Source organism: Thamnophis elegans, chromosome 4 (genome assembly GCF_009769535.1).
Source record: "Thamnophis elegans isolate rThaEle1 chromosome 4, rThaEle1.pri, whole genome shotgun sequence".
Lineage (NCBI taxonomy): Eukaryota > Metazoa > Chordata > Lepidosauria > Squamata > Colubridae > Thamnophis > Thamnophis elegans.
The window spans coordinates 84,231,759-84,250,842 of record NC_045544.1 but is presented as its reverse complement, the minus strand read 5'-3'; the positions used below and the strand labels follow the sequence as shown (position 1 = coordinate 84,250,842).

The 19,084-nt window shown below is 38.9% G+C and overlaps 1 protein-coding gene across 4 annotated transcripts in view; it reads left to right on the top strand.

The window, feature by feature from the left end:
- GALNT14 (polypeptide N-acetylgalactosaminyltransferase 14) overlaps window positions 1-19,084 on the top strand; it is a 322,417-nt gene that overhangs the window by 247,687 nt on the left and 55,646 nt on the right. For all 4 annotated transcript variants that reach the window (XM_032215773.1, XM_032215771.1, XM_032215774.1 and 1 more), the window contains 2 exons: window positions 258-323; window positions 8,857-8,978. In XM_032215773.1, the coding sequence (XP_032071664.1) occupies window positions 258-323; window positions 8,857-8,978 (188 nt within the window). The remainder of the gene's footprint in view (window positions 1-257; window positions 324-8,856; window positions 8,979-19,084) is intronic.

Sequence of the window (19,084 nt, the reverse complement as noted above, 5' to 3'; positions counted from 1 at the left end):
TATTGGCGCACAGTCTCAACCTTCATGAGACTAAAAACCTGATCCTGGAAAAGAGGAGATTTTCTCATGTATTATGATTCCCCATTGTTCCTTGACATTATAATGGCCTCATACCCTTTTCTATTCTGCCACAAGGAGTTAAGTGTCCACCATCAAAGTTCTTAATGCTCACTTCCTGACCTCTTGATTGTGTGAAAGCCTTTGAAAGATGAAAAGAAATAATCAAATAACATTGCATTCTGTTTGTGTTTTCAAAGCGGATGATTGCCGTTTGCTGATCAAGCTTCCCAAAGTGAAATGCCTGCGCAACAGTAGAAGAGAAGGTAAGCATTGGGGGGGCTGAGCACACTGAAGGAATACAAAGAAGATAAAAAGACAAAACGAAAGCTTTATAGTATAAGGAAAATAAAGTGCAATGCCTGTCCTAAATACTCTTTTACAACCAATGTGCATACTTTTTACACTTGTAATCTCCTACTAAGGTGGAGCTTTCTGATGAAAATGTAAGCAGTATCAATGAAAGAAGATGAGGCACTTATTTGGAACATATGTCATAGAGATCTTGTCATCCCTGTGTCTGCCAGTGTGTCTGTGTGTCTGTGCATGTAATTGTGTTCTCTAAATTATTTTCATACTTTAAAGCAGGGGTCCCCAACCCCCTCTCTGTGGACCAGCACCAGTCCGCAGCATGCCAGAAACAGGGTTGTGCAAACAAGCTAAGTCCCATTCACAGGATGCAGGAAGCATTTGAAACCATGCCCCCACCCTCCAGTCCGCGGAAAAACCTCTCTCCAAGAAACCAGTCCCTGATGCCCAAAAGATTGTGGGCTGTTGCTTTAAAGAACAAAATAAAGCAATCAATGTATTTTTCTTCAAAATGAAACTCAACCTCAGTCAGGTTTCCTTTAGCAAATGTACCCAGGACTGCAGCATTTTATAATTTGTAATTAATGATACATTTGAAAATTGTAAGCTCAATTGCATTTTAGATCCCTTTTTTATTCATCGATATTTTACTCTTGGGTTGTTGTTTTTTTTACTCATCTTTATTTCTTTTACATTCTTTGTCTAAAATGCCTAATTTAAAAATGACTTCATCATTGATGGACTATTGAGTTCAGGATCGGGGTGAACATTTAAAGGACTTCATTTAAGCATGGCATATCCACTTTTGCACATTAACCTCCATGACTGGTACATTTTGCAATAAGGAAGATCTTTGCAAGAGAAATGGATAGTTTTTCCTGAACTGAGATAAATGCACCATCAAGTCATTTCTGTTTCTGACATGTACATAAAGTAAGGTTGAATTTCAATTGAATTTAATACTCATTTGCCTGATATAAATTTGGCCAGTCCAAATGCTGCCCGTGGAGCTGACAAAAAGGTAGAAGGGATGTTTTTTAAAAATCAACCACTCAGCTGAATGCCTGCTGTATTAAAATGGCCCAATAGCTGTAATAACTTTTTAAAATGATCCGTCACTGCTTAATAATTTGCATTAATAAAGTAACAATCATTTGCAATTTCACACATTAAATTTTACTTGTGTATTTAAGTTTGCTTTTTTAAAACCATCCTGGAAGTTTGTTGAAGGGCAAGTATAATTTTATTAAATAAGTATTCATGGTAAAGATGTGGGTGAAAGCATTGTGAAGAAAAAATACTTGGCAGTGACAGAGCCCCTGTCATTAAAATTCTTCCCAGCAACAGTGTCAGAGGTGAGAAAGAAGAGACAAGTGTTTTTTCTTGGCTTAAAAGAACTATAGCTGTCAATTAAGGCTTTGCAAAAACTCTCTTCAGGCAGCATGTTCCATTGTAGAATTCGATCTACTGATCCTTCTCTTCTCTGGATTAGATACACCACTCTGTTCAGCTGCACAAGGTGATTGTTCCCAGCTGGTAGTCTTCCTGCTTACCTAAATTTTCTAAACTAAGTGTTGGGGTAACTTGGAAGGCATATGGCTCACCCACATGGCATTCATTTTGATCTCCTCCTCCTCCTCCTCCTCCTCCTCCTCCTCCTCCTCCTCCTCCTCTAATAGAATAGAATAGAATAGAATAGAATAACAGAATTGGAAGGGATCTTGGAGGTCTTCTAGTCCAACCCCTGCTTAGGCAGGAAACCTTACACCACTTCCTCCTCCTCCTCCTTCTCCTATTATCTAATTGTAACACAATTTCCTGCCAAGCAGGAAGCAGATGGTGATCACCTCAAAGTGGCAAGTTGTGTCCTAGGTTTATCATATTCCATTTATGGTTGAAAGAACAAAATTCACTGGCCCTGACTTGCAAAGCAAAATGCCATTTCAGAGGAGAAAATATTTTTACCACACATTCTGCTGCAAGTGAACTTTATACTTGAACTTTGCAGGGGCTCAAATCTAAGTTATTAGCTAGATCAATACAGGTAGTCCTCGACTTATAACCACAATTGAGCCCAACATTTCTGTTGCTAAGTGAGACAGATGTTAAATGAATTCCCCCCCCCCATTTTACATCTTTTCTTGCCACAGTTATGACTGCAGTGAATCGCTGCAGTTGTTAAGTTAGTAACAGGACAGTTAAGTGAAACTGGCTTCCCCATTGACTTTGCTTATCAGAGGTTGCCACATGACCCTGGGATCATTGCAATATGATGATTTAGTTGCCAGGTATTTGCATTTAATCACGTGGCCATGGGGATGCCACAATGGTCATAAGTCACTGTTTTCAGTGCCATTCTAACTTTGAACAATCACTACATTAAATGTTGTAAGTCAAAAACTTACCTGTATTTCTCAACCTCAGCAACTTTTAAGATATGTGGACTTCTATCAGTATTCCCCAGCTAGCATTCTTGTCCAGACTAGTGAAAAATTCCCATTTAACTAGAATTTTGCCCAACTGACCTATTTGGTAAGGTAGTCCAGATACAGTACAGTATTTAGCAATTTGTATATTCCTTTCTTCTCATATAGGAGGAGACTATCTCCATGAGAGAAGGACCTCTGTGTGTGGAGGCTCTTTGAGAAATTAATAATTCTGATTTTCTGCATTGCTGAACCATATAGGAAATCTGCCCAGAAACTCCTCAGTACAAATATTCATCTTCTACACACAAAGATAGTGAGGATTCCTTGCGTAGAGAGGCCACATAGTCTGCTTGTGAGAATCTTCATCTCTGGTTATTACCCAGGAATTGCCTGTGAGCCAGATCACAATCAGAACCACTGATTTACAAAAAAGCAAGCAAAGGGCTTTGAAGGTTAGAAATTATCATGTTAAAACATACAATGAATTAAATAATCAATATATTCTCAGGCACACTGGTTATTTACAGTATTTTTATAGAGGCAATTTAACGCCTTAAGTATCCAGTAAAGATAGTCTTGTGCAAAAAGAGCTAGCCTGAATTGCAGTAATTATGAAGCTTCATGATAGCAGAAAGAATTCCATTTTGCTTAATAGCAGAGTGGGGCAAAGACAGAAATATCTGTGCATTATCTGGAAAGAATATGAAGAAGTACAAATCATTTAATGGCTGTATATGACTGCCCATTTTGGTGGATCTGAAAGGAAAAAGTTTCAAGTCCTTTTCATATATGAATCATTTGATACCGCTAAAGAGTTTATGCTCAACCACTTAATTGGGTTGTTGAGGGAGTTTAAGGACAGATCAGGTGTATGAACCTAATGCAGCTATTTTTCCCCAAAAGAAAGAAACCACAAGTCTGAAAATTGGCACTTTTCCCTTCAAATTTATAGTCTGGGGGTCTTAGGTACATGAAATGTGCAAGCCATGGATTTACTTCTGCTCTACTCTATAAAGAGAAGATAAGCTTTCAGAGGCTACCTGTGCCAAAGCTAGGGCAGGAGTGACCTTAATTTCTTATGAACTACTTTAATAAAATAATAGTGTAAAATAACTTTAATTTGATTTTTCTTATAACTGTAACTGATTTTTGTCACTCATTTGACTAAATATATGAGCATGTATTAGCTGATGGTTTCAATCTAATATATGCATGTCATCTTGCATATTAGTGGAAAATCAAGCATGGTTGATTGTTGGTGGGGTATGGAAATCCATCCCTTCCTCTCTTTTTTCCAACCCAGCAACACATAGAAAGATACAAACGGAGATCTGAGTGTACCCAGTCATGGGAAGAATGCCCAAACATATTTATTTTTCATGCTACCTACTTTTCCTTCTGGGCAGGAACAGAAACATTTGACTCACAAATCATTCCTCTCCTTGGTGTGTCTTTATCTTTCTACTCCAACTGATGCCTTTACAGGAAAATAACTCGGGAAGGAAAACAAATCAAAAAAGAAATAACTTGTATGTATATACTACTCTGGTTGTATGGATACTGCTTTGATACCTCTTCTCATATTTGAGATATCAAAAGAAGACCAGGATCTCATGAAGGATCCCTGGCTACATCTTAGCAGAGCACTACTTTCTCCTAAACCTGAAAGTTGTATAGAGACTCCCAGCTGGACAACCTGCTTGTATTCTTGGGCTCCCATTATTCCTTAGTGCAACAGCATCTCCTGCAGTATACTGTATGTGTGTTTGTGTCAAAACCTGTAAATTTGAGCAGTATTATAGTAAAGGAGCAGTATTATAGTAAAGGAGCAGTATTATAGTAGGAAGGAGTAGTATTATAGTAAAAGGAGCAGTATTATAGTAAAATTCCTGCCTCTTTTCTGTGTATAGACATCCAGTAACATGCCTATTAGGCCCAAGAAGGCATTTACTCAATATCTATTCTCTGCTTTTTGTTTAAAAGCAGAAAACAATGGTGAAATGAAAAATAATATTTTCCTTACAAAGGTAAAGATTTCCCCTGTCCAGTTGTGGAGTCAGTGTTCGTCTGTATTTCTTAGCCAAGGGATGTCCAAAGACTTTTCCGTGCTCATATGGTCAGTATGACTATACACCGAGACACATAATCTCGCTGTTACCTTCCCACTGAAGTTGTGCCTATTTATCTATTTGCATTTGCATGCACTGCTAGGTTGGCAGGAGATGGGGCAAGTAACGGGAGCAAATTCCATTGCTCAGCACTCAGGTCTTGAATCCGGCTAGTCAGCTTTCTAGCTGGCAAGCTAAGCGTCTTTAACCACTGAGCCATCGCACCCATCCCATTTTCTTTATGTTCTACAGTAATTGTCTCTTCCAATCCTCTTCCCACTTCATAAATTAAAAGGATGAAAATAGCCATTTCCAGTGTTGGAAAGTCCATTTCTAATGGGGGACACACAATTATTTTCCCTTTACTGTTTCCTGTTTTATTAACTTACTACTGAAAAAAGTTGCCAAGCAAGTATCCTTGAAACAAACAGTGACATTTACAGTCATTTCTTTTAAAAAAATAATTTATGATATTAGTTAAGGGAAAGTTATTTGATACTGTAAGGTTATTTTTAATTGACAAATTAATCACCTACATGCTCGAGAAGTAAATGAGTTTTAAAGTTTAATTTGTAGACTTTCTGGTTTTTTTCATAGAATATTTATTACTTGCCTAGCTGGAATTTCTTTTAATACTTCTGGAAATTCAATATTGTTCATTAAAGTGTTATTCTGTAGGTTAATGTACTACAAAATCAACAATTGGCAATACCAAATTCTACCAATCTAGGCAACTTTACATCAAAAATTGGAAAATGTCTAAAACAAGCCCAATGCTGTCACTTAAAGACCATTTGATGGATCATTTACAGTAACTCCCTTTTTACAACCCTGTAAATCCCTTAATTCGGTATCATCTGTTAACTCTCAAGCATGCAGTTCCTCCAGGCCAACCTTCCTGAAGTTGATATCATCCAAATGTATTGAATTACATTCTGATTAACCTCAGAATGTTTCTGAATTATTATTTTAGCTGTGAAACCAATTACCTCAAGGAAATCAAAAATTGTTCTGTGTCACTTGTAGTCTTTAATTTCCATGGCCTTTTTTTAACTCTTCTTGTACTGTTCACATTCTTTCTTTTTCTTTCCACACATGAGTTAATCTCAGGTTTACTTTATGCAAGAGTAGGACAGAATTGGGTGGATTTTTCTTCCCTTCTAGTACATTTAAAGCTATAGTGACATTTGTGTTGCGACTCTTAATTGTCTTCCTAAAAAGGTTCTATTTTTGTTCTTATTCTTGGAATGCCCAACTAATTTAAAAATCTATTAAGATGGTGCTTTCAAGCTTATTTCATTGTTTGAACCAATACAACTTACTGCTTCTGCATGGGCACTCACCGGAGATCAAAATCTGCAGGGTGACAGATTTTCAAGAAGCTGATACCTGTGACTTAACCTAACACATTTTGCAACATCATGGTTTATTTAACTCTTCTTCTAATTCCTAATAGAATTAGAGAATGTCACAACTGACAATATGATTCGACTTAGCTCCAAATAAAATGTCTAAAACTATAAGCTAGCACTTCGTTGCCATTTCATCTTCTGATAGTCTTCATACTGCAGCAGTCATTCATGGGCTGGAGAAGGTCTAGCACATGTAGGATTTTGAGTTCTAGGGAGAAGGTTCTGGGCTATTGAAGACTGATTCTGTCTCAGATCCTGCTTTAAAGCTTGACTTATTTGACTTTATAGATTCCTTTTATTCCTTCTGAAGAATCCATAACATTTTCTCCATGTTACCCCAAAATGGCAGGTTGTATTGAAACCAAGATCAATCATAGAGCAACTCAGGGAGCCAATCTATGCAGTGAATAAGCTTCAATATGGATATTGTTATCCAGATGGTGCTTGCATAGTGTGAAGCTACCCAAAGTAATATTATTTAAATTGGGTGAAAAACAGGATGTACAAAAAATAATTCAGGTCATGGTGGGAAAAGAATAGTCACTTCCATTTCCCAAAAGCTATTATCCATATGCTTGCTCTTTGAGATAGCCCAGACAAGACATACAAATAGTAATTCTATCTTTATTGTAAAGTTACATTGGAAGATTGAATGTATTTCTCTCCTCATTTTATTCTTCAGAAAACTAGGGAGGGTGCCTTCTGAAATGTTTCTCCTTCTGTGGGCTGAGACATCTTTTACTTGCCAGTTGTCTATTCTGTGGCTCTCTCTCCTGTCCCTCAAGGTCATTCCTGCATAGCATTACACATAAAAGAACCAAATGTTAATCAAGACTGTATTATGGAAGAGAATGTACAATCACCCCACTTAAATCTGGATTTCCACAAACCAGAAATGTTTGGTTGCCTAAGACAATTAAAAGCATGTCTGAACTAAGCCTATTACACTTTGCCTCTTGATGGCTGCATTCATACAAGTGAGATTCTAACTTCACATTAATAGAACTCAATTCTTATGCTACAAATGATGCCACAACATTCATATTATGGATTATTGTGATGGCTTTGTTCACAACACATGCTAAGACAACGACCACTTAATCTTTTGCTATATGGACCCAACTAAGAAATATATTCTAAGTTTAATTTTGTTAAGAAAACAGGAGAGATGGGACTAAGCAAATCCATATGGAGAGATCCAAGGTGTAAAATGAAAGTTTTGCTTTGTAAAGCATGTCATTTTCTGTACCATTGCTTTAATTAAACAAACCTCCTGAGGACCATGGAAGCAACTTCCTTGGGATTTTTTTAGTCACTGAAACTCTACAATTGCACAATGAGATTATTAGGCTCCAGTAACGTTTTGGGATATTCAAACTGAAAACAGTATGAATATATAAACAAAACAGATGTTCTGTGTGCCTCATATGTTTTATTAGGATTGTCTGGGAATACACAGGGCAAGCTATTGTATATAGTCAGACAGCAAACCCCACACTCACACTGATGCTGCTACATAGTTGGGTAATGAAATGTCTTCAAACCAATAACCAAACTCAGATAGTACCGAGGACTCAACCCTGAACAATAGGCATTTTTTTCTATTGAAACAAATATTGCTAAATCAAGTGATTTAATTAAAATTGCCATTCAGTGTAAAAAGGATATACCTTTCTCCTTATGATAACATAGTAGCACCCATCAAACTTAAGAATAAAAAGGAGCATTTTATCTCTCATCCCTATTGATTATAAGTTGGCCTCCATGTTATAGTCTCATGTAATATTATAATTCTCCATCATCCCCAATTATTGATTTATTGATTAATATTTATATCTTGTTGCCCTGTTCTTCCAATGCTCTGCTATATTAGAATTGTTGTAAAAGAGAAATTTCGTTCTCCATTAATGAAAAACAGAAAATGCATCAGAAAATCCCTGTAATTGAGGGAAGTGATTGTCGGCTGGGAATTGTGTTTGTCATTTGTTTCTGCAATGCAAATTGTATTTGCTGTTTGTTTTTGAAGCAATTTGCTTTTGCAGAATAATTTACAGGAAGCTGTAGTTAGGGAAGGGATCCCATCCCTATCAAGAAGTCTTTACATGTTTATCCTTAGATTTTCCTGAAGAAAGTCTGAAAACCTTGTTTTAAACTGTATTTTAGGGAAAAAGGGGAATTGTTCTAGTTACATGATAATACCTTATTCTTCAGAGCCAGCATTTGGGCATCTTGTCTTCCCTTTGCAGAGGCAATGGAAAGAATTGTATAAATGTAGAAGGTTTTAATCATTATTTCTTTTTGCCCAAGATAAACATTTTGTTTGGGCCACTGACTTTGTAATGTAGAAAAATAACTGGGCTGAGGCATCTTAAAAAATGTTATATCATTTTTAAGTCTATAAGGGTACCCTGCCCTGAGTTAATTAGGCAAGGCTAAAAATGAATTAAGTTGAGGAATCTGTATGCTTGTTTAGCAACTGAAGTCTTGCTTATAAATTTGCATCAGCCAGACCCATGTTTGAGTTCATGTCCGCTGTTACAGGTTTGATCCGATCCCGCATTCGAGGAGCAGATGTGGCCCAGGCAGGGATTCTTACCTTTCTAGACAGTCACTGTGAGGTGAACAAGGACTGGCTGCTTCCTCTTTTGCAGAGGATCAAAGAGGTAAGTGAGCCACTCAGTAGCATTGCCTCGGATCAGAGATAATAGCATGTATCACCATGGCTCGTGTAAGCCTTTTAGTAGGGAAGTCACTGGGAAAATCCATGGAAAGGTAGCCCATCAAGCAATCTTTCACCAGAAATAACATCACTATTACAAATGTAATGCCAATTCAGACTAACTCAGGACTGTTCACTAACTGGGAGCAGTCCTCTGGCTTTTAGCAAAGAAAGAAATTGCCCATTGTTCGCCATCTTACCTGTTTATATGGAAATAGTGATTTTCCTTCTCAACATGTATTTCTCTAATGAGCTATGAAGTCATTATAGCCTGAAGAATGCTGTCCACTGGACCAAAGATAAAATCAAGTCCCAAAGGAGCCTTTTGTCTGAATGTAAACAAGGCTGCCATTCAACTTCAGATACAAAAGACACTAAATTACTAAAGCCCCAAATTCTTGTGTTTTGAGTATGGGGCGGAGAACATTTTTTAATCCTCAACACGTATTGAAATTTGTGGGTCCCCTCCCCAAAGAATGAGATATTTACATCTATAAATAACATCGCAACCTCTTCATCTTCGTAGCCAGAAAACTTTTCATTGTCATATTTCTGAACTCACAGAAATGTAGGTCCTCAAATGAGCTTCAAAATGACAATTGAACCAGCTGGTCCTGACTCCAGGAACACAAGTGTTTTGACGTAACAGGGGTAGAAGTGGAAGATACATTTGCCAAGTTAGCAAAGAATGGTCCCTTAGGAATGCAAATTAAGTTAAGAGATCCCAAAGGCTCTTGTCAGATCTGCTGAATGTTACAAGGGGAATAGGTAGGCATAGCTCCAGTCAAGTTTTTAATTAGGCCTATGATCAGTTCCCAGTGCTGAATGATTTAAGGGAGTGATGGTTCTTTGAATAAGGACTGCATTTAATTTCATGCAAATTAAGCTGTAATAAATTGATTTAATGGAAATTAAACCCTGCTGACAAAGGCATTTTTCCCAGTAAAAATATTAAACCAATGTTATTGCCATTCTGAGTGGGATGCACTTTTCTCTGTCACCCTGTCTGTATAGAAAAGTGCTCCATGATATTTGTCTCCAACTAGGAGACAAGTATCCATATACCATCAAAATAATCTCGATAATATTCCCTTTGTTAATTATCTTTCAGCAACTCTGTTAGGGATCCTTGGGCACTTCTAAATTAATTTGTATTCCCAAGAGACAGAGCCTCCTTTGCGCACTCCATATTTAGTCAGCTTTCTAATCTACTGCCATCTTTCTAGGGTTTATCTTAACCTTGTTTTTGCTCATCCAGAGTACAATAGCCTCCAAGCACCAGGTCAAACCTCCACTGTATCTCCTGAATATTATTAATATTTTGATGCTAGCTCATCCCATGCTAATGAATGACTTTTTGTTGATGCTAAAGTGAAGACAGAAACAGCTCAGGCACACCAGAATGTCCAAGGACACAGCCACTCTACTAACTAGGACCCCGAGGACATAGCCTTTCTAGTCTAGGTCTCTTCACTGAAGCGGGAGAACTACTGCAAAACAGTGCCTCCCACCATATGGCCTTGCAGAAGTCTCGGAAGGAAACTATGGTTGATGGTGTTGAAAGAAGCTGAGAGATATACTGTAGAATTAAGGAAGGTGAATTCTCCATCCCAGTCCCATCAGTGATGATCAACCTATGCAACCAAACGATTATCCCATACCTAGGTCTGAATCCCATTTGAAAGGATACAGACAATCTGTTTCACTCAGGGTTTTCTGGAAATGCAGCCATATCATTTTCTTAAATTTCTGTGTGAGCAAAAGATTAGTAGCTAGTAAATAATAGTCCAAGGTAGTGATCGTTTCTTGAGGAGAGGATATATCATTGCTTTTTCCGAGGCAGAGATAAAGAGCCTATTATTCAAAGCTGATTTCACCTCTGCCCAGGTTCAGCCTTTCATTACTTCCCTGGCAGCTTTCACTAGCAAGATAGGGCAGGGGATATGGTTTATGTGTGTCAAAGCTGTTAGCATGAAGCATTTCCTCGGGATCCATAGGCTCAAACCAATCCTGTACAACCTGACAAGATGAGGCTTCTTTCACCTCAACTGGATTTGGCCAACTGGTGCGAAGCGCCAAACAAACGTGAGAAATGTTATCAGATTATTTGCAGTGGCCAGCAGCTCCTTTTCCAGCTTGGCGTTTCCTAGCCTGCTCTAGGGAACATTAAACAATGCTACTATCTACCGATGCAATCAAAGCAAACAATTCACAGGTCTTACCACTACAGCGTAAGCTTAAACATGAGCTCTTATTCATGCGGCATCACATTTGTTCTTTATTTTATGCCCTCATTGCTCCAGACATCTGTTCTGCTGCTGCTTCTCCCAGAGCTCCTCAGTTGATGGGAGTGGGGCTAAGAGAATTGAGAATGACAGACACCTGATAGAAGGAAAACACTCTCATTTCTGCTCTCTTAATACCACCCGGTTCCAATGTGTTCTGTAGAAAATCAGCCATTTTGCTGGCAAGTTGCAGTAGTATAATCTTCACACGCTGGGGGAAAGTGGCTTCACAGTGTGAATAGTATGGCTCTATTTTAAAACAAGAGAACAGTTTAATTTTCTTCGTTCTGTGTTTTCTGTTTCTTTCATCCTCATTGGTCCTCATTTTCTTCATCTCTCTCTCTCTGTCTGAGTGATGATGGTGCCTTTCTTGTATGAGATATTTGATGAGATGCAGCTAGCAGGATGGCAGTTCTAGCACTGGGGAATGTACTTCAGGCTCACAGCTGTTATAGATGGATGTGGATACTATATGCAGCAACACCATAGAAAATTCATTATGAGACTGCAACATCTGAATGAAACAGAAAAACAAAATGGCACTTCTATTAACTTCTCATATTTACAATTTTTCTTTTCCTTATTTTTTTTTTAAAAGAAGTAATATAAAGTTTGAAATAGAGTGATTGCTTATGCTTTTAGCAACATTAATTTGAAATCTGCTTCTGGAATTAATGACTCTGAAATGATGGACTCAGAATGGGGTGGGGTTTTTGAGATTTTTTTTATCCCACCTTTATTATTTTTATAAAAAACTCAAGGTGACAAATATACCTACTACTCCACCCTCCTCCTATTTTTCCCCACAACAACCACCATCCTGTGAGGTGAGTTTGGCTGAGAGAGAGTGATTGGCTAAAACCATTCAAGTGGCTTTTATGCCTAAAGTAAGGCTAGAATCCCCAATCTCTTGGTTTCCAGCCCAGTTTCTTAAGTCTAAAAGCTTGGGACTGACAATCCCCAGGATCCCTTCAGGAGCAACAAGACCATCAGAATGAGCATCAGGAACTGAAGCAAGGCATTTTAGAAATCAGACAGTTTAATGCATTTTTATGAATGTAAATAGCAGAATTGTGTTGCTTGTCTGTCTCGGAATGGCAGAACAGCAGTACAATTATACTATGATTAATTGATATTCTTTGTCTTCATTTGTTTTGTTTCATTTTGTAAGTTGCCCTGAAAACTGTGCTAAAGGTTGGGATATACAGAACATGTTCCCACAAAAAAAGAAAAAAATAGCAATTACTAGGATATCAGATAAAATATATTAGTCCTTAATATCAGCAGAATCATTAATATTCTGCTTCACATAGTTTGTAGGCCTCCTGCAAAATTTTCCCCTTGTTTAATATCTATATGATATTGATTTCAGATGTGTTATCAACACAACAATTCCTTCGGAATTAGAATAGGTTGTGCAGATGTTGAATAGAAACAGGATTGGTTGGAAGAAGGACAATAAACTGAGAGATTGATAAACAATAGCATTGGATAGTGTCATAGTGAATAGGTGGTTTGGGGATATTGGAAGAGTAAAAAGGTTCTGGATAAGACTCTTAATCCCAAATAACAGATATACAAACTGAGGGATCCATTTGATTCAGTGCAGTCACTAAAGGTGTAAGTTGCTTCAGGGATAACAGATGTGTTCATCCTTGATTAGTGGGAGCACCCTGCCTTCATTCATCTATTTCATAATAATCTTACAATAATATTTCTTAATGCATTTTGCATGGGGCTGCCCTTGAAAACAATCCAGAGGCTGCACTGGTTGCTTGTAAACTACCAGATATCATTGAATCCATGATTACTTATTATAAAGCTCTGCATCATGAAGAATTCAGATACACACAACTAGCAGTTTCTCCAGTACTGGTTGAACATTGTTTATGATCTACTATGAGGATTTGCTTGAGATGCCACCAACAGTAGCAGCCTGTGATATGGAGGGGGGGGGGGGGGAGAATTCTTGATAGTGGCATCTTAGCTGCAGAATCCTTTTTCCTGGTAAACCAGCACTTTATAATGTTTGTAATTTGTTTTTAAAATGATCTGAAATGTGTTGGGTGATTATCTGTTATGTTGTATTTCCTTTCTAGTTTTTGGTTTTCTGAAATGTTTTTAGTTCTGTATTTTTATAGAATCGGGCACTAATGCAGGCACTTATGAAAACTATGCTATTTAGTCTACAGTTTAAAATTAGAGAGTGACAAATAATCATACAAAAGCTAAAAACCTGCAAACTCAAAGCAGCTCTCTTTTAAGGAAAGTAGACCAAGTAAGGAGATAGTTTCATTTTTTCTGGGAATCAGTTTTTGCAACTAAAATGTTGATGTATATTCCTTTCTGAAGTAAAAATGTTCATGGTCATGCATTAGCAATTTGTGCCCACATTATCAGCAGGCCTTCCTTAAAAGGGGACCCTCCAGGTATGTTGGTATTTGATATTCTGGAAATTGCTCAAAATGTCTTGAAAGCATCAAGTTGGGAAACGCTGTTATAAGTTATGGTAAAGCTTAAAAGTTACTTTGCTTCTTCCAAAGGACGCTCAGTTTTCCATAGCTAGTAAATAGCCTGAATTCCCATAGGGATTAGCATCTTGTAGAAGTTACAAAAGTGTCATGTTCCTCATCCTGCAAATCATATTAATTATATAATTGATTCCATGATGGAAATGATCTGCTGTATGTAATTAATGCCATTTTAAGATGATATAATGTACATGCCATCATGCTCCCTCCCTCTTTCCCCATATGGGCACCAATAGGATTAATTTGGAAAGCTTTACGGCTTTCTTTTAAAGACAATGTTTGCTGATAAATTATCTTGTGTTCTTGCCTTTTTGAATTCCAATACTGATGGCCTTCAATTAAATTTGCTTTTTGAGAGCTTGATTGATGGCATCTAGCAATGATGGTATCAAAGTCATTGCAAAATTATTCTCAAACTCTGTTTTCAACTGTACGTTGTATATTAGTAACATGTCATGATGATGTCACAAGGCTATGTGTGTTAGATCCAACATTGGTTCCAGTGCTGCAAAGCTACTATGTGTTAATGCATTTTCTGTACTTACGTTTTTTGTGTCACTGAAACTCTCAGATTAACAAAAGATTGTTGTCTATGTTAAACAAATTTTGAATATATTATTCATTATCTTATAATAATACATGCATGCCTATGTCCACAGTTCGCAGAAATGTTTGGAATGTTAATTCTGCCACCTTCAGGCTAGTGTTGAAAGGGCAATTACTATTTCACTATGCTTTATATCTACCTCCCTTGGCCCTTAAAATAATAGTGTTTTCTTAATTGGCTTCTCACAGGATCAGTTGATTTTGATTTAATAGACTTACATTTTACATAACAATATCAAATGCATTAAATCAGCAAATGACCTCCATCCCATATTTCCATTTCTATTATTCCTTCAGCAAAATAACTTTTGTCTACTTTCTCAATTGTGGCTAGAGTCCGAAAAGCAAAGTATATGACAGCAAGTGACACTGTAATGGAATAATAAAGTATAACATAGAGCGTTATATCTCAAAGACAATTTAAAGAAAATTATCCTGTGATAGAATATATACGAAAGATGCATGTGCCAGAGAGCACGTTGCAAATAGTAGTGGATGGAGCTGGGCCAAAAGAATAAATTTTAAATTATATCATTTACAAACTACCTTGGCAGGTTAAGGTCTAACAATACATCTCTTCACACTCTCTACTTGAAGTAATTATTGAGTTCCAAGGTACTCCATGGATAAGTGAACAGCAAACAACAGGCTTCAGGTAGAAGTTTGTAGTGGGAGCTGATCAGGTTTTGTATCTATTTTATATTATATAAATATATCCCACCTTTATTTTTTACTTGCTTTACTGTATGGGATAGTTAAATCCCAGAAAAAGAGTCATGACACAAAATTGATTAGATAGTAGAAATAATTTTACCTCTTTTTGATTGAAAACTTCATAAAAACAATTGTAGATAGTTTATTAAAGTAAAACAATGAAAGAATGCACAGTATAGTTTAGTTTAGTTTATTTGTCTTGCATGCCGCCCACTCCCGAAGGACTCCAGACGGCTCACAATAGACAAGGGAAGGGGGATAAATAGACAAAGACAACACTTTAAAAATGCAACATTCACAATTTCCGTGGGGCTGGATGTTTCACAAGTTCCCCGGCCTGCTGGAGCAGCCAGGACTTGGTGGCTTTGCGGAAGGCCAGGAGGGTAGTAAGGGTCCGGATCTCCATGGGGAGGTCATTCCAGAGGGCTGGAGCTGCAACAGAGAAGGCTCTCCCCCGGGGAGTCGCCAGCCGACATTGACTGGCAGGTGGAATCCGGTGAAGACCTAACCTGTGAGATCTAATCGGTCTAAGGGAGGTAATTGGCAGGAGGCGGTCTCTCAGGTACCCAGGTCCGATGCCATGTAGGGCTTTATAGGTAACTACCAGCACCTTGAAGCGGGTCTGGAGACTAATGGGTAGCCAGTGCAGCTTGCGGAGGATAGGTGTGACGTGGGTGTACCAAGGTGCACCCACAATTGCTCGCGCGGCTGCATTCTGAACTAACTGAAGTCTTCAAACACTCTTTAAGGGGAGCCCCATGTAGAGCGCGTTACAGTAATCCAGTCTTGAGGTCACAAGGGCGTGAGTGACTGTCTGAAGGGCCTCCCGATCCAGGTAGGGTCGCAATTGGTGCACCAGGCGAACCTGGGCAAAGGTCCCCCTGGTCACAGCCGACAAATGGTGTTCTAAAGTCAACTGGGGATCTAGGAGGACTCCCAAATTGCGGACCCTCTCTGAGGGGCATATAATTTCACCCCCTAGCCTGAGAGATGGAATAGTTGGCCAATCTTTGGGAGGGAACATCAGAAGCCACTCGGTCTTGTCTGGGTTGAGTGCCAACTTGTTTGCTCCCATCCAGACCCTAACAGCCTCCAGGCACTGGCACATCACTTCTACTGCTTCACTGAGTTGGCATGGGGCGGACAGATACAGCTGCATATCGTCCGCGTATTGGTGGTACTTAATCCCGTGCCGGCGTATGATCTCACCCAGTGGCTTCATGTAGATGTTAAATAGGAGGGGGAACAGGACCGAGCCCTGTGGCACCCCATAGTTGAGGGGCCTTGTAGTCGACCTCTGCCCTCCGACCAACACCGACTGCGACCTGTCCGAGAGGTAGGAGGAGAACCACCAAAGAATGGTGCCTCCCACTCCCACCTCTCGCAACCGTCACAGAAGGATACCATGGTCGATGGTATCGAAGGCCTCTGAGAGGTCAAGGAGCACAAGGATAGAGGGGTGACCCCTATCCCTGGCTCGCTAGAGATCATCGATCAGCGCGACCAAAGCAGTTTCCATGCTGTAACCAGGCCTGCAACCCGACTGATAGGAATAGTAATATAGTATAGTCTTACTATACTTACTTAGTATAGTAAGACGTAAGCTTTGATATCCCATACCAGTTTATAAATTCTAAGCCTTAAGGTTCCTGCACCAATATATGCAGAGTCTTACCAACATTAGGGTACATCTGGTGGGGAAAGGAGTTGAGGGTAGTGTTACATTCTTTCTGTGGTCACCTCTTCTTGTTTCTAGGTTGGTGATTTTCATGTGGGAACCCATGGCTTGTAGGTGCCTGAGTGTCAGACAGGAGCAGCCAGACCCATAAGTGTGGTCACCTCTTCTTGTTTCTAGGTTGGTGATTTTCATGTGGGAACCCATGGCTTGTAGGTGCCTGAGTGTCAGACATGAGCAGCCAGACCCATAAGTGTAGAATTAAAAATCGCTACTTTATTGATCTCTGCCTATAATACAGGAATTTTCTCAGACTGGCAGTTTCGCTTGGGAAAGACCAGATGAGGCTCAAAGACATTGAGGAGGGGGAGAGAGTCAGACATTGTTCCCTTGTGTTTACATAGCAAGTCTAGGCTAATTCCCCACTTGAGCCCTCCTCCCAATTGGGATAATTTCCCTCCAACAATTGGGGGGGGGGGTGTTACTGCCAAAGCACTTCCCATTGCACGTGCATCCAGAGATAACTGTGAAAAGCCTCTTCGGGATGTTACAATAGAAAGTCTTGCCAAAGCTTTTTTCACCTTTTGAACTCTTGGCTTCAGCCAGGTTGATGCCTCCCACGGTTTCTGCCTGAATTCCCATCTGAGTTTCATGCCTCAATTACAGCTTCACAGATGAACAGTTCGTTATCAGCAACCTGCACAGGAGTTGTGACTATAATCCGCAAAGACAGTCTGCCTCCAGCCTTCACTTTCCTGGAAAGCTGTCATGTACAATTGGTTGGCTTTTCTGTAGCAGTGCTTGTCCTCTGGATCACCATACCACCCGAAAATAGGTTAATCATGATCCCAATGGCCTTTGAGAAAGACCTGACTATTTTACCAGATTTGAGGATTGTGAAGTTACTTAAGCCCCGGTAGGTTGGTTGCTGATTTCCTGCTGGCCACAGTATGTTACTTTCTTTATCTTTAGTTTTTATTCTTATTTTACTGGTTGTACTTTTTTTAAAAAAAAATGCTAGCCACACAGAGTCATGCTTGTGAGATGGCCATGATTGAAATCAACCAATCACAGAAAAATAGTGAATGGATTGTCTTTTGAATATGATCTACTGATAACCTAGAGTTCATTAAGGGCTGAGATATAAATAAACATATAAACCGACAAACAGTACATTTTAAAAACTTTTTTCTCTTAACCTCTGGAGGTCTCTGGAGGCTGCATGCAAGGCTTTGGGGGTGGGGGGGTGTCACCTGCAGTTCTGAGTGTTCAGTAGACCCCCCACTAATTTAAGGTCTCATGAGATCCAAGCCACCAACATAGAGACACATTTTTTTGTTTTTGTTTCTTAAAATCTGTCATGGTTGAATTTCTCTGCATCACAGTAGACAATGTGAAGGTGACCTATTGTCACATTATAGTGGGCCTTTCCTTGGCCAATAAAGCTATCCTAACCACCACTATTCCACTGTCCACGTCTTTCCACCCAGATCTGTTCTATATTGTTTTTCAGAAAAAAATGGCACAAACAGAAAAGGGCACTTCCATTTAGTCTAGTTAGCTAACAATGTCCAAAAGACAATGCCCTCTCACATTTGCTGAGCTAATTCTAGCTTCATTTTTTTTTTTAAGATTAAGCTTGTCCTGACTGGCTTCAGGATCCTAGGATCAGCTATCATGCCCACTTTGTTTCAATTTCCAAACTTGTCTTGAGAATTTGCAAGGAAGCCTGCGTTTTGGCTGAAACGAAAGTTTATTTTAGCTTCCCCTGACTGTGCAAACATGACATGGACCCAAAAGAACTGTTCTTGCCCTTAAACAATCCTCCCCAATAATTCTCTTCTTGATGAAAAGAAAGGAGTATGATTCACTGTTAACAAAGGCAGAATGAAATTGATTAGTGGCGAAGAACAGCCAGCCTGGTGTGATTGATTAAAACAAGCCTAACAAGGAAATTGTGGCGAAGTAACTGGTAACACCCCTAATCCCATCCACATTTCTCTGCTTGCTAACAAGAGACAAGGGCTATTTCCAGTGCCCTTGCCCCCTCTAAAAATCACTGTTTCTTAGTAATAAAACAACTCAGTTTTCCCTATATGGCCCCAAGATCCTGAGAGCAAATTAGAGCCTTGGAATTCTGCTCCCTCCCCTCCAATACACACCTCCTTTAATATAAAAGATGTTCTTTTTTGTTGTTTTATTTTCTTCTCCTCTTCCTTTGTGAGATGGAGTACAATGA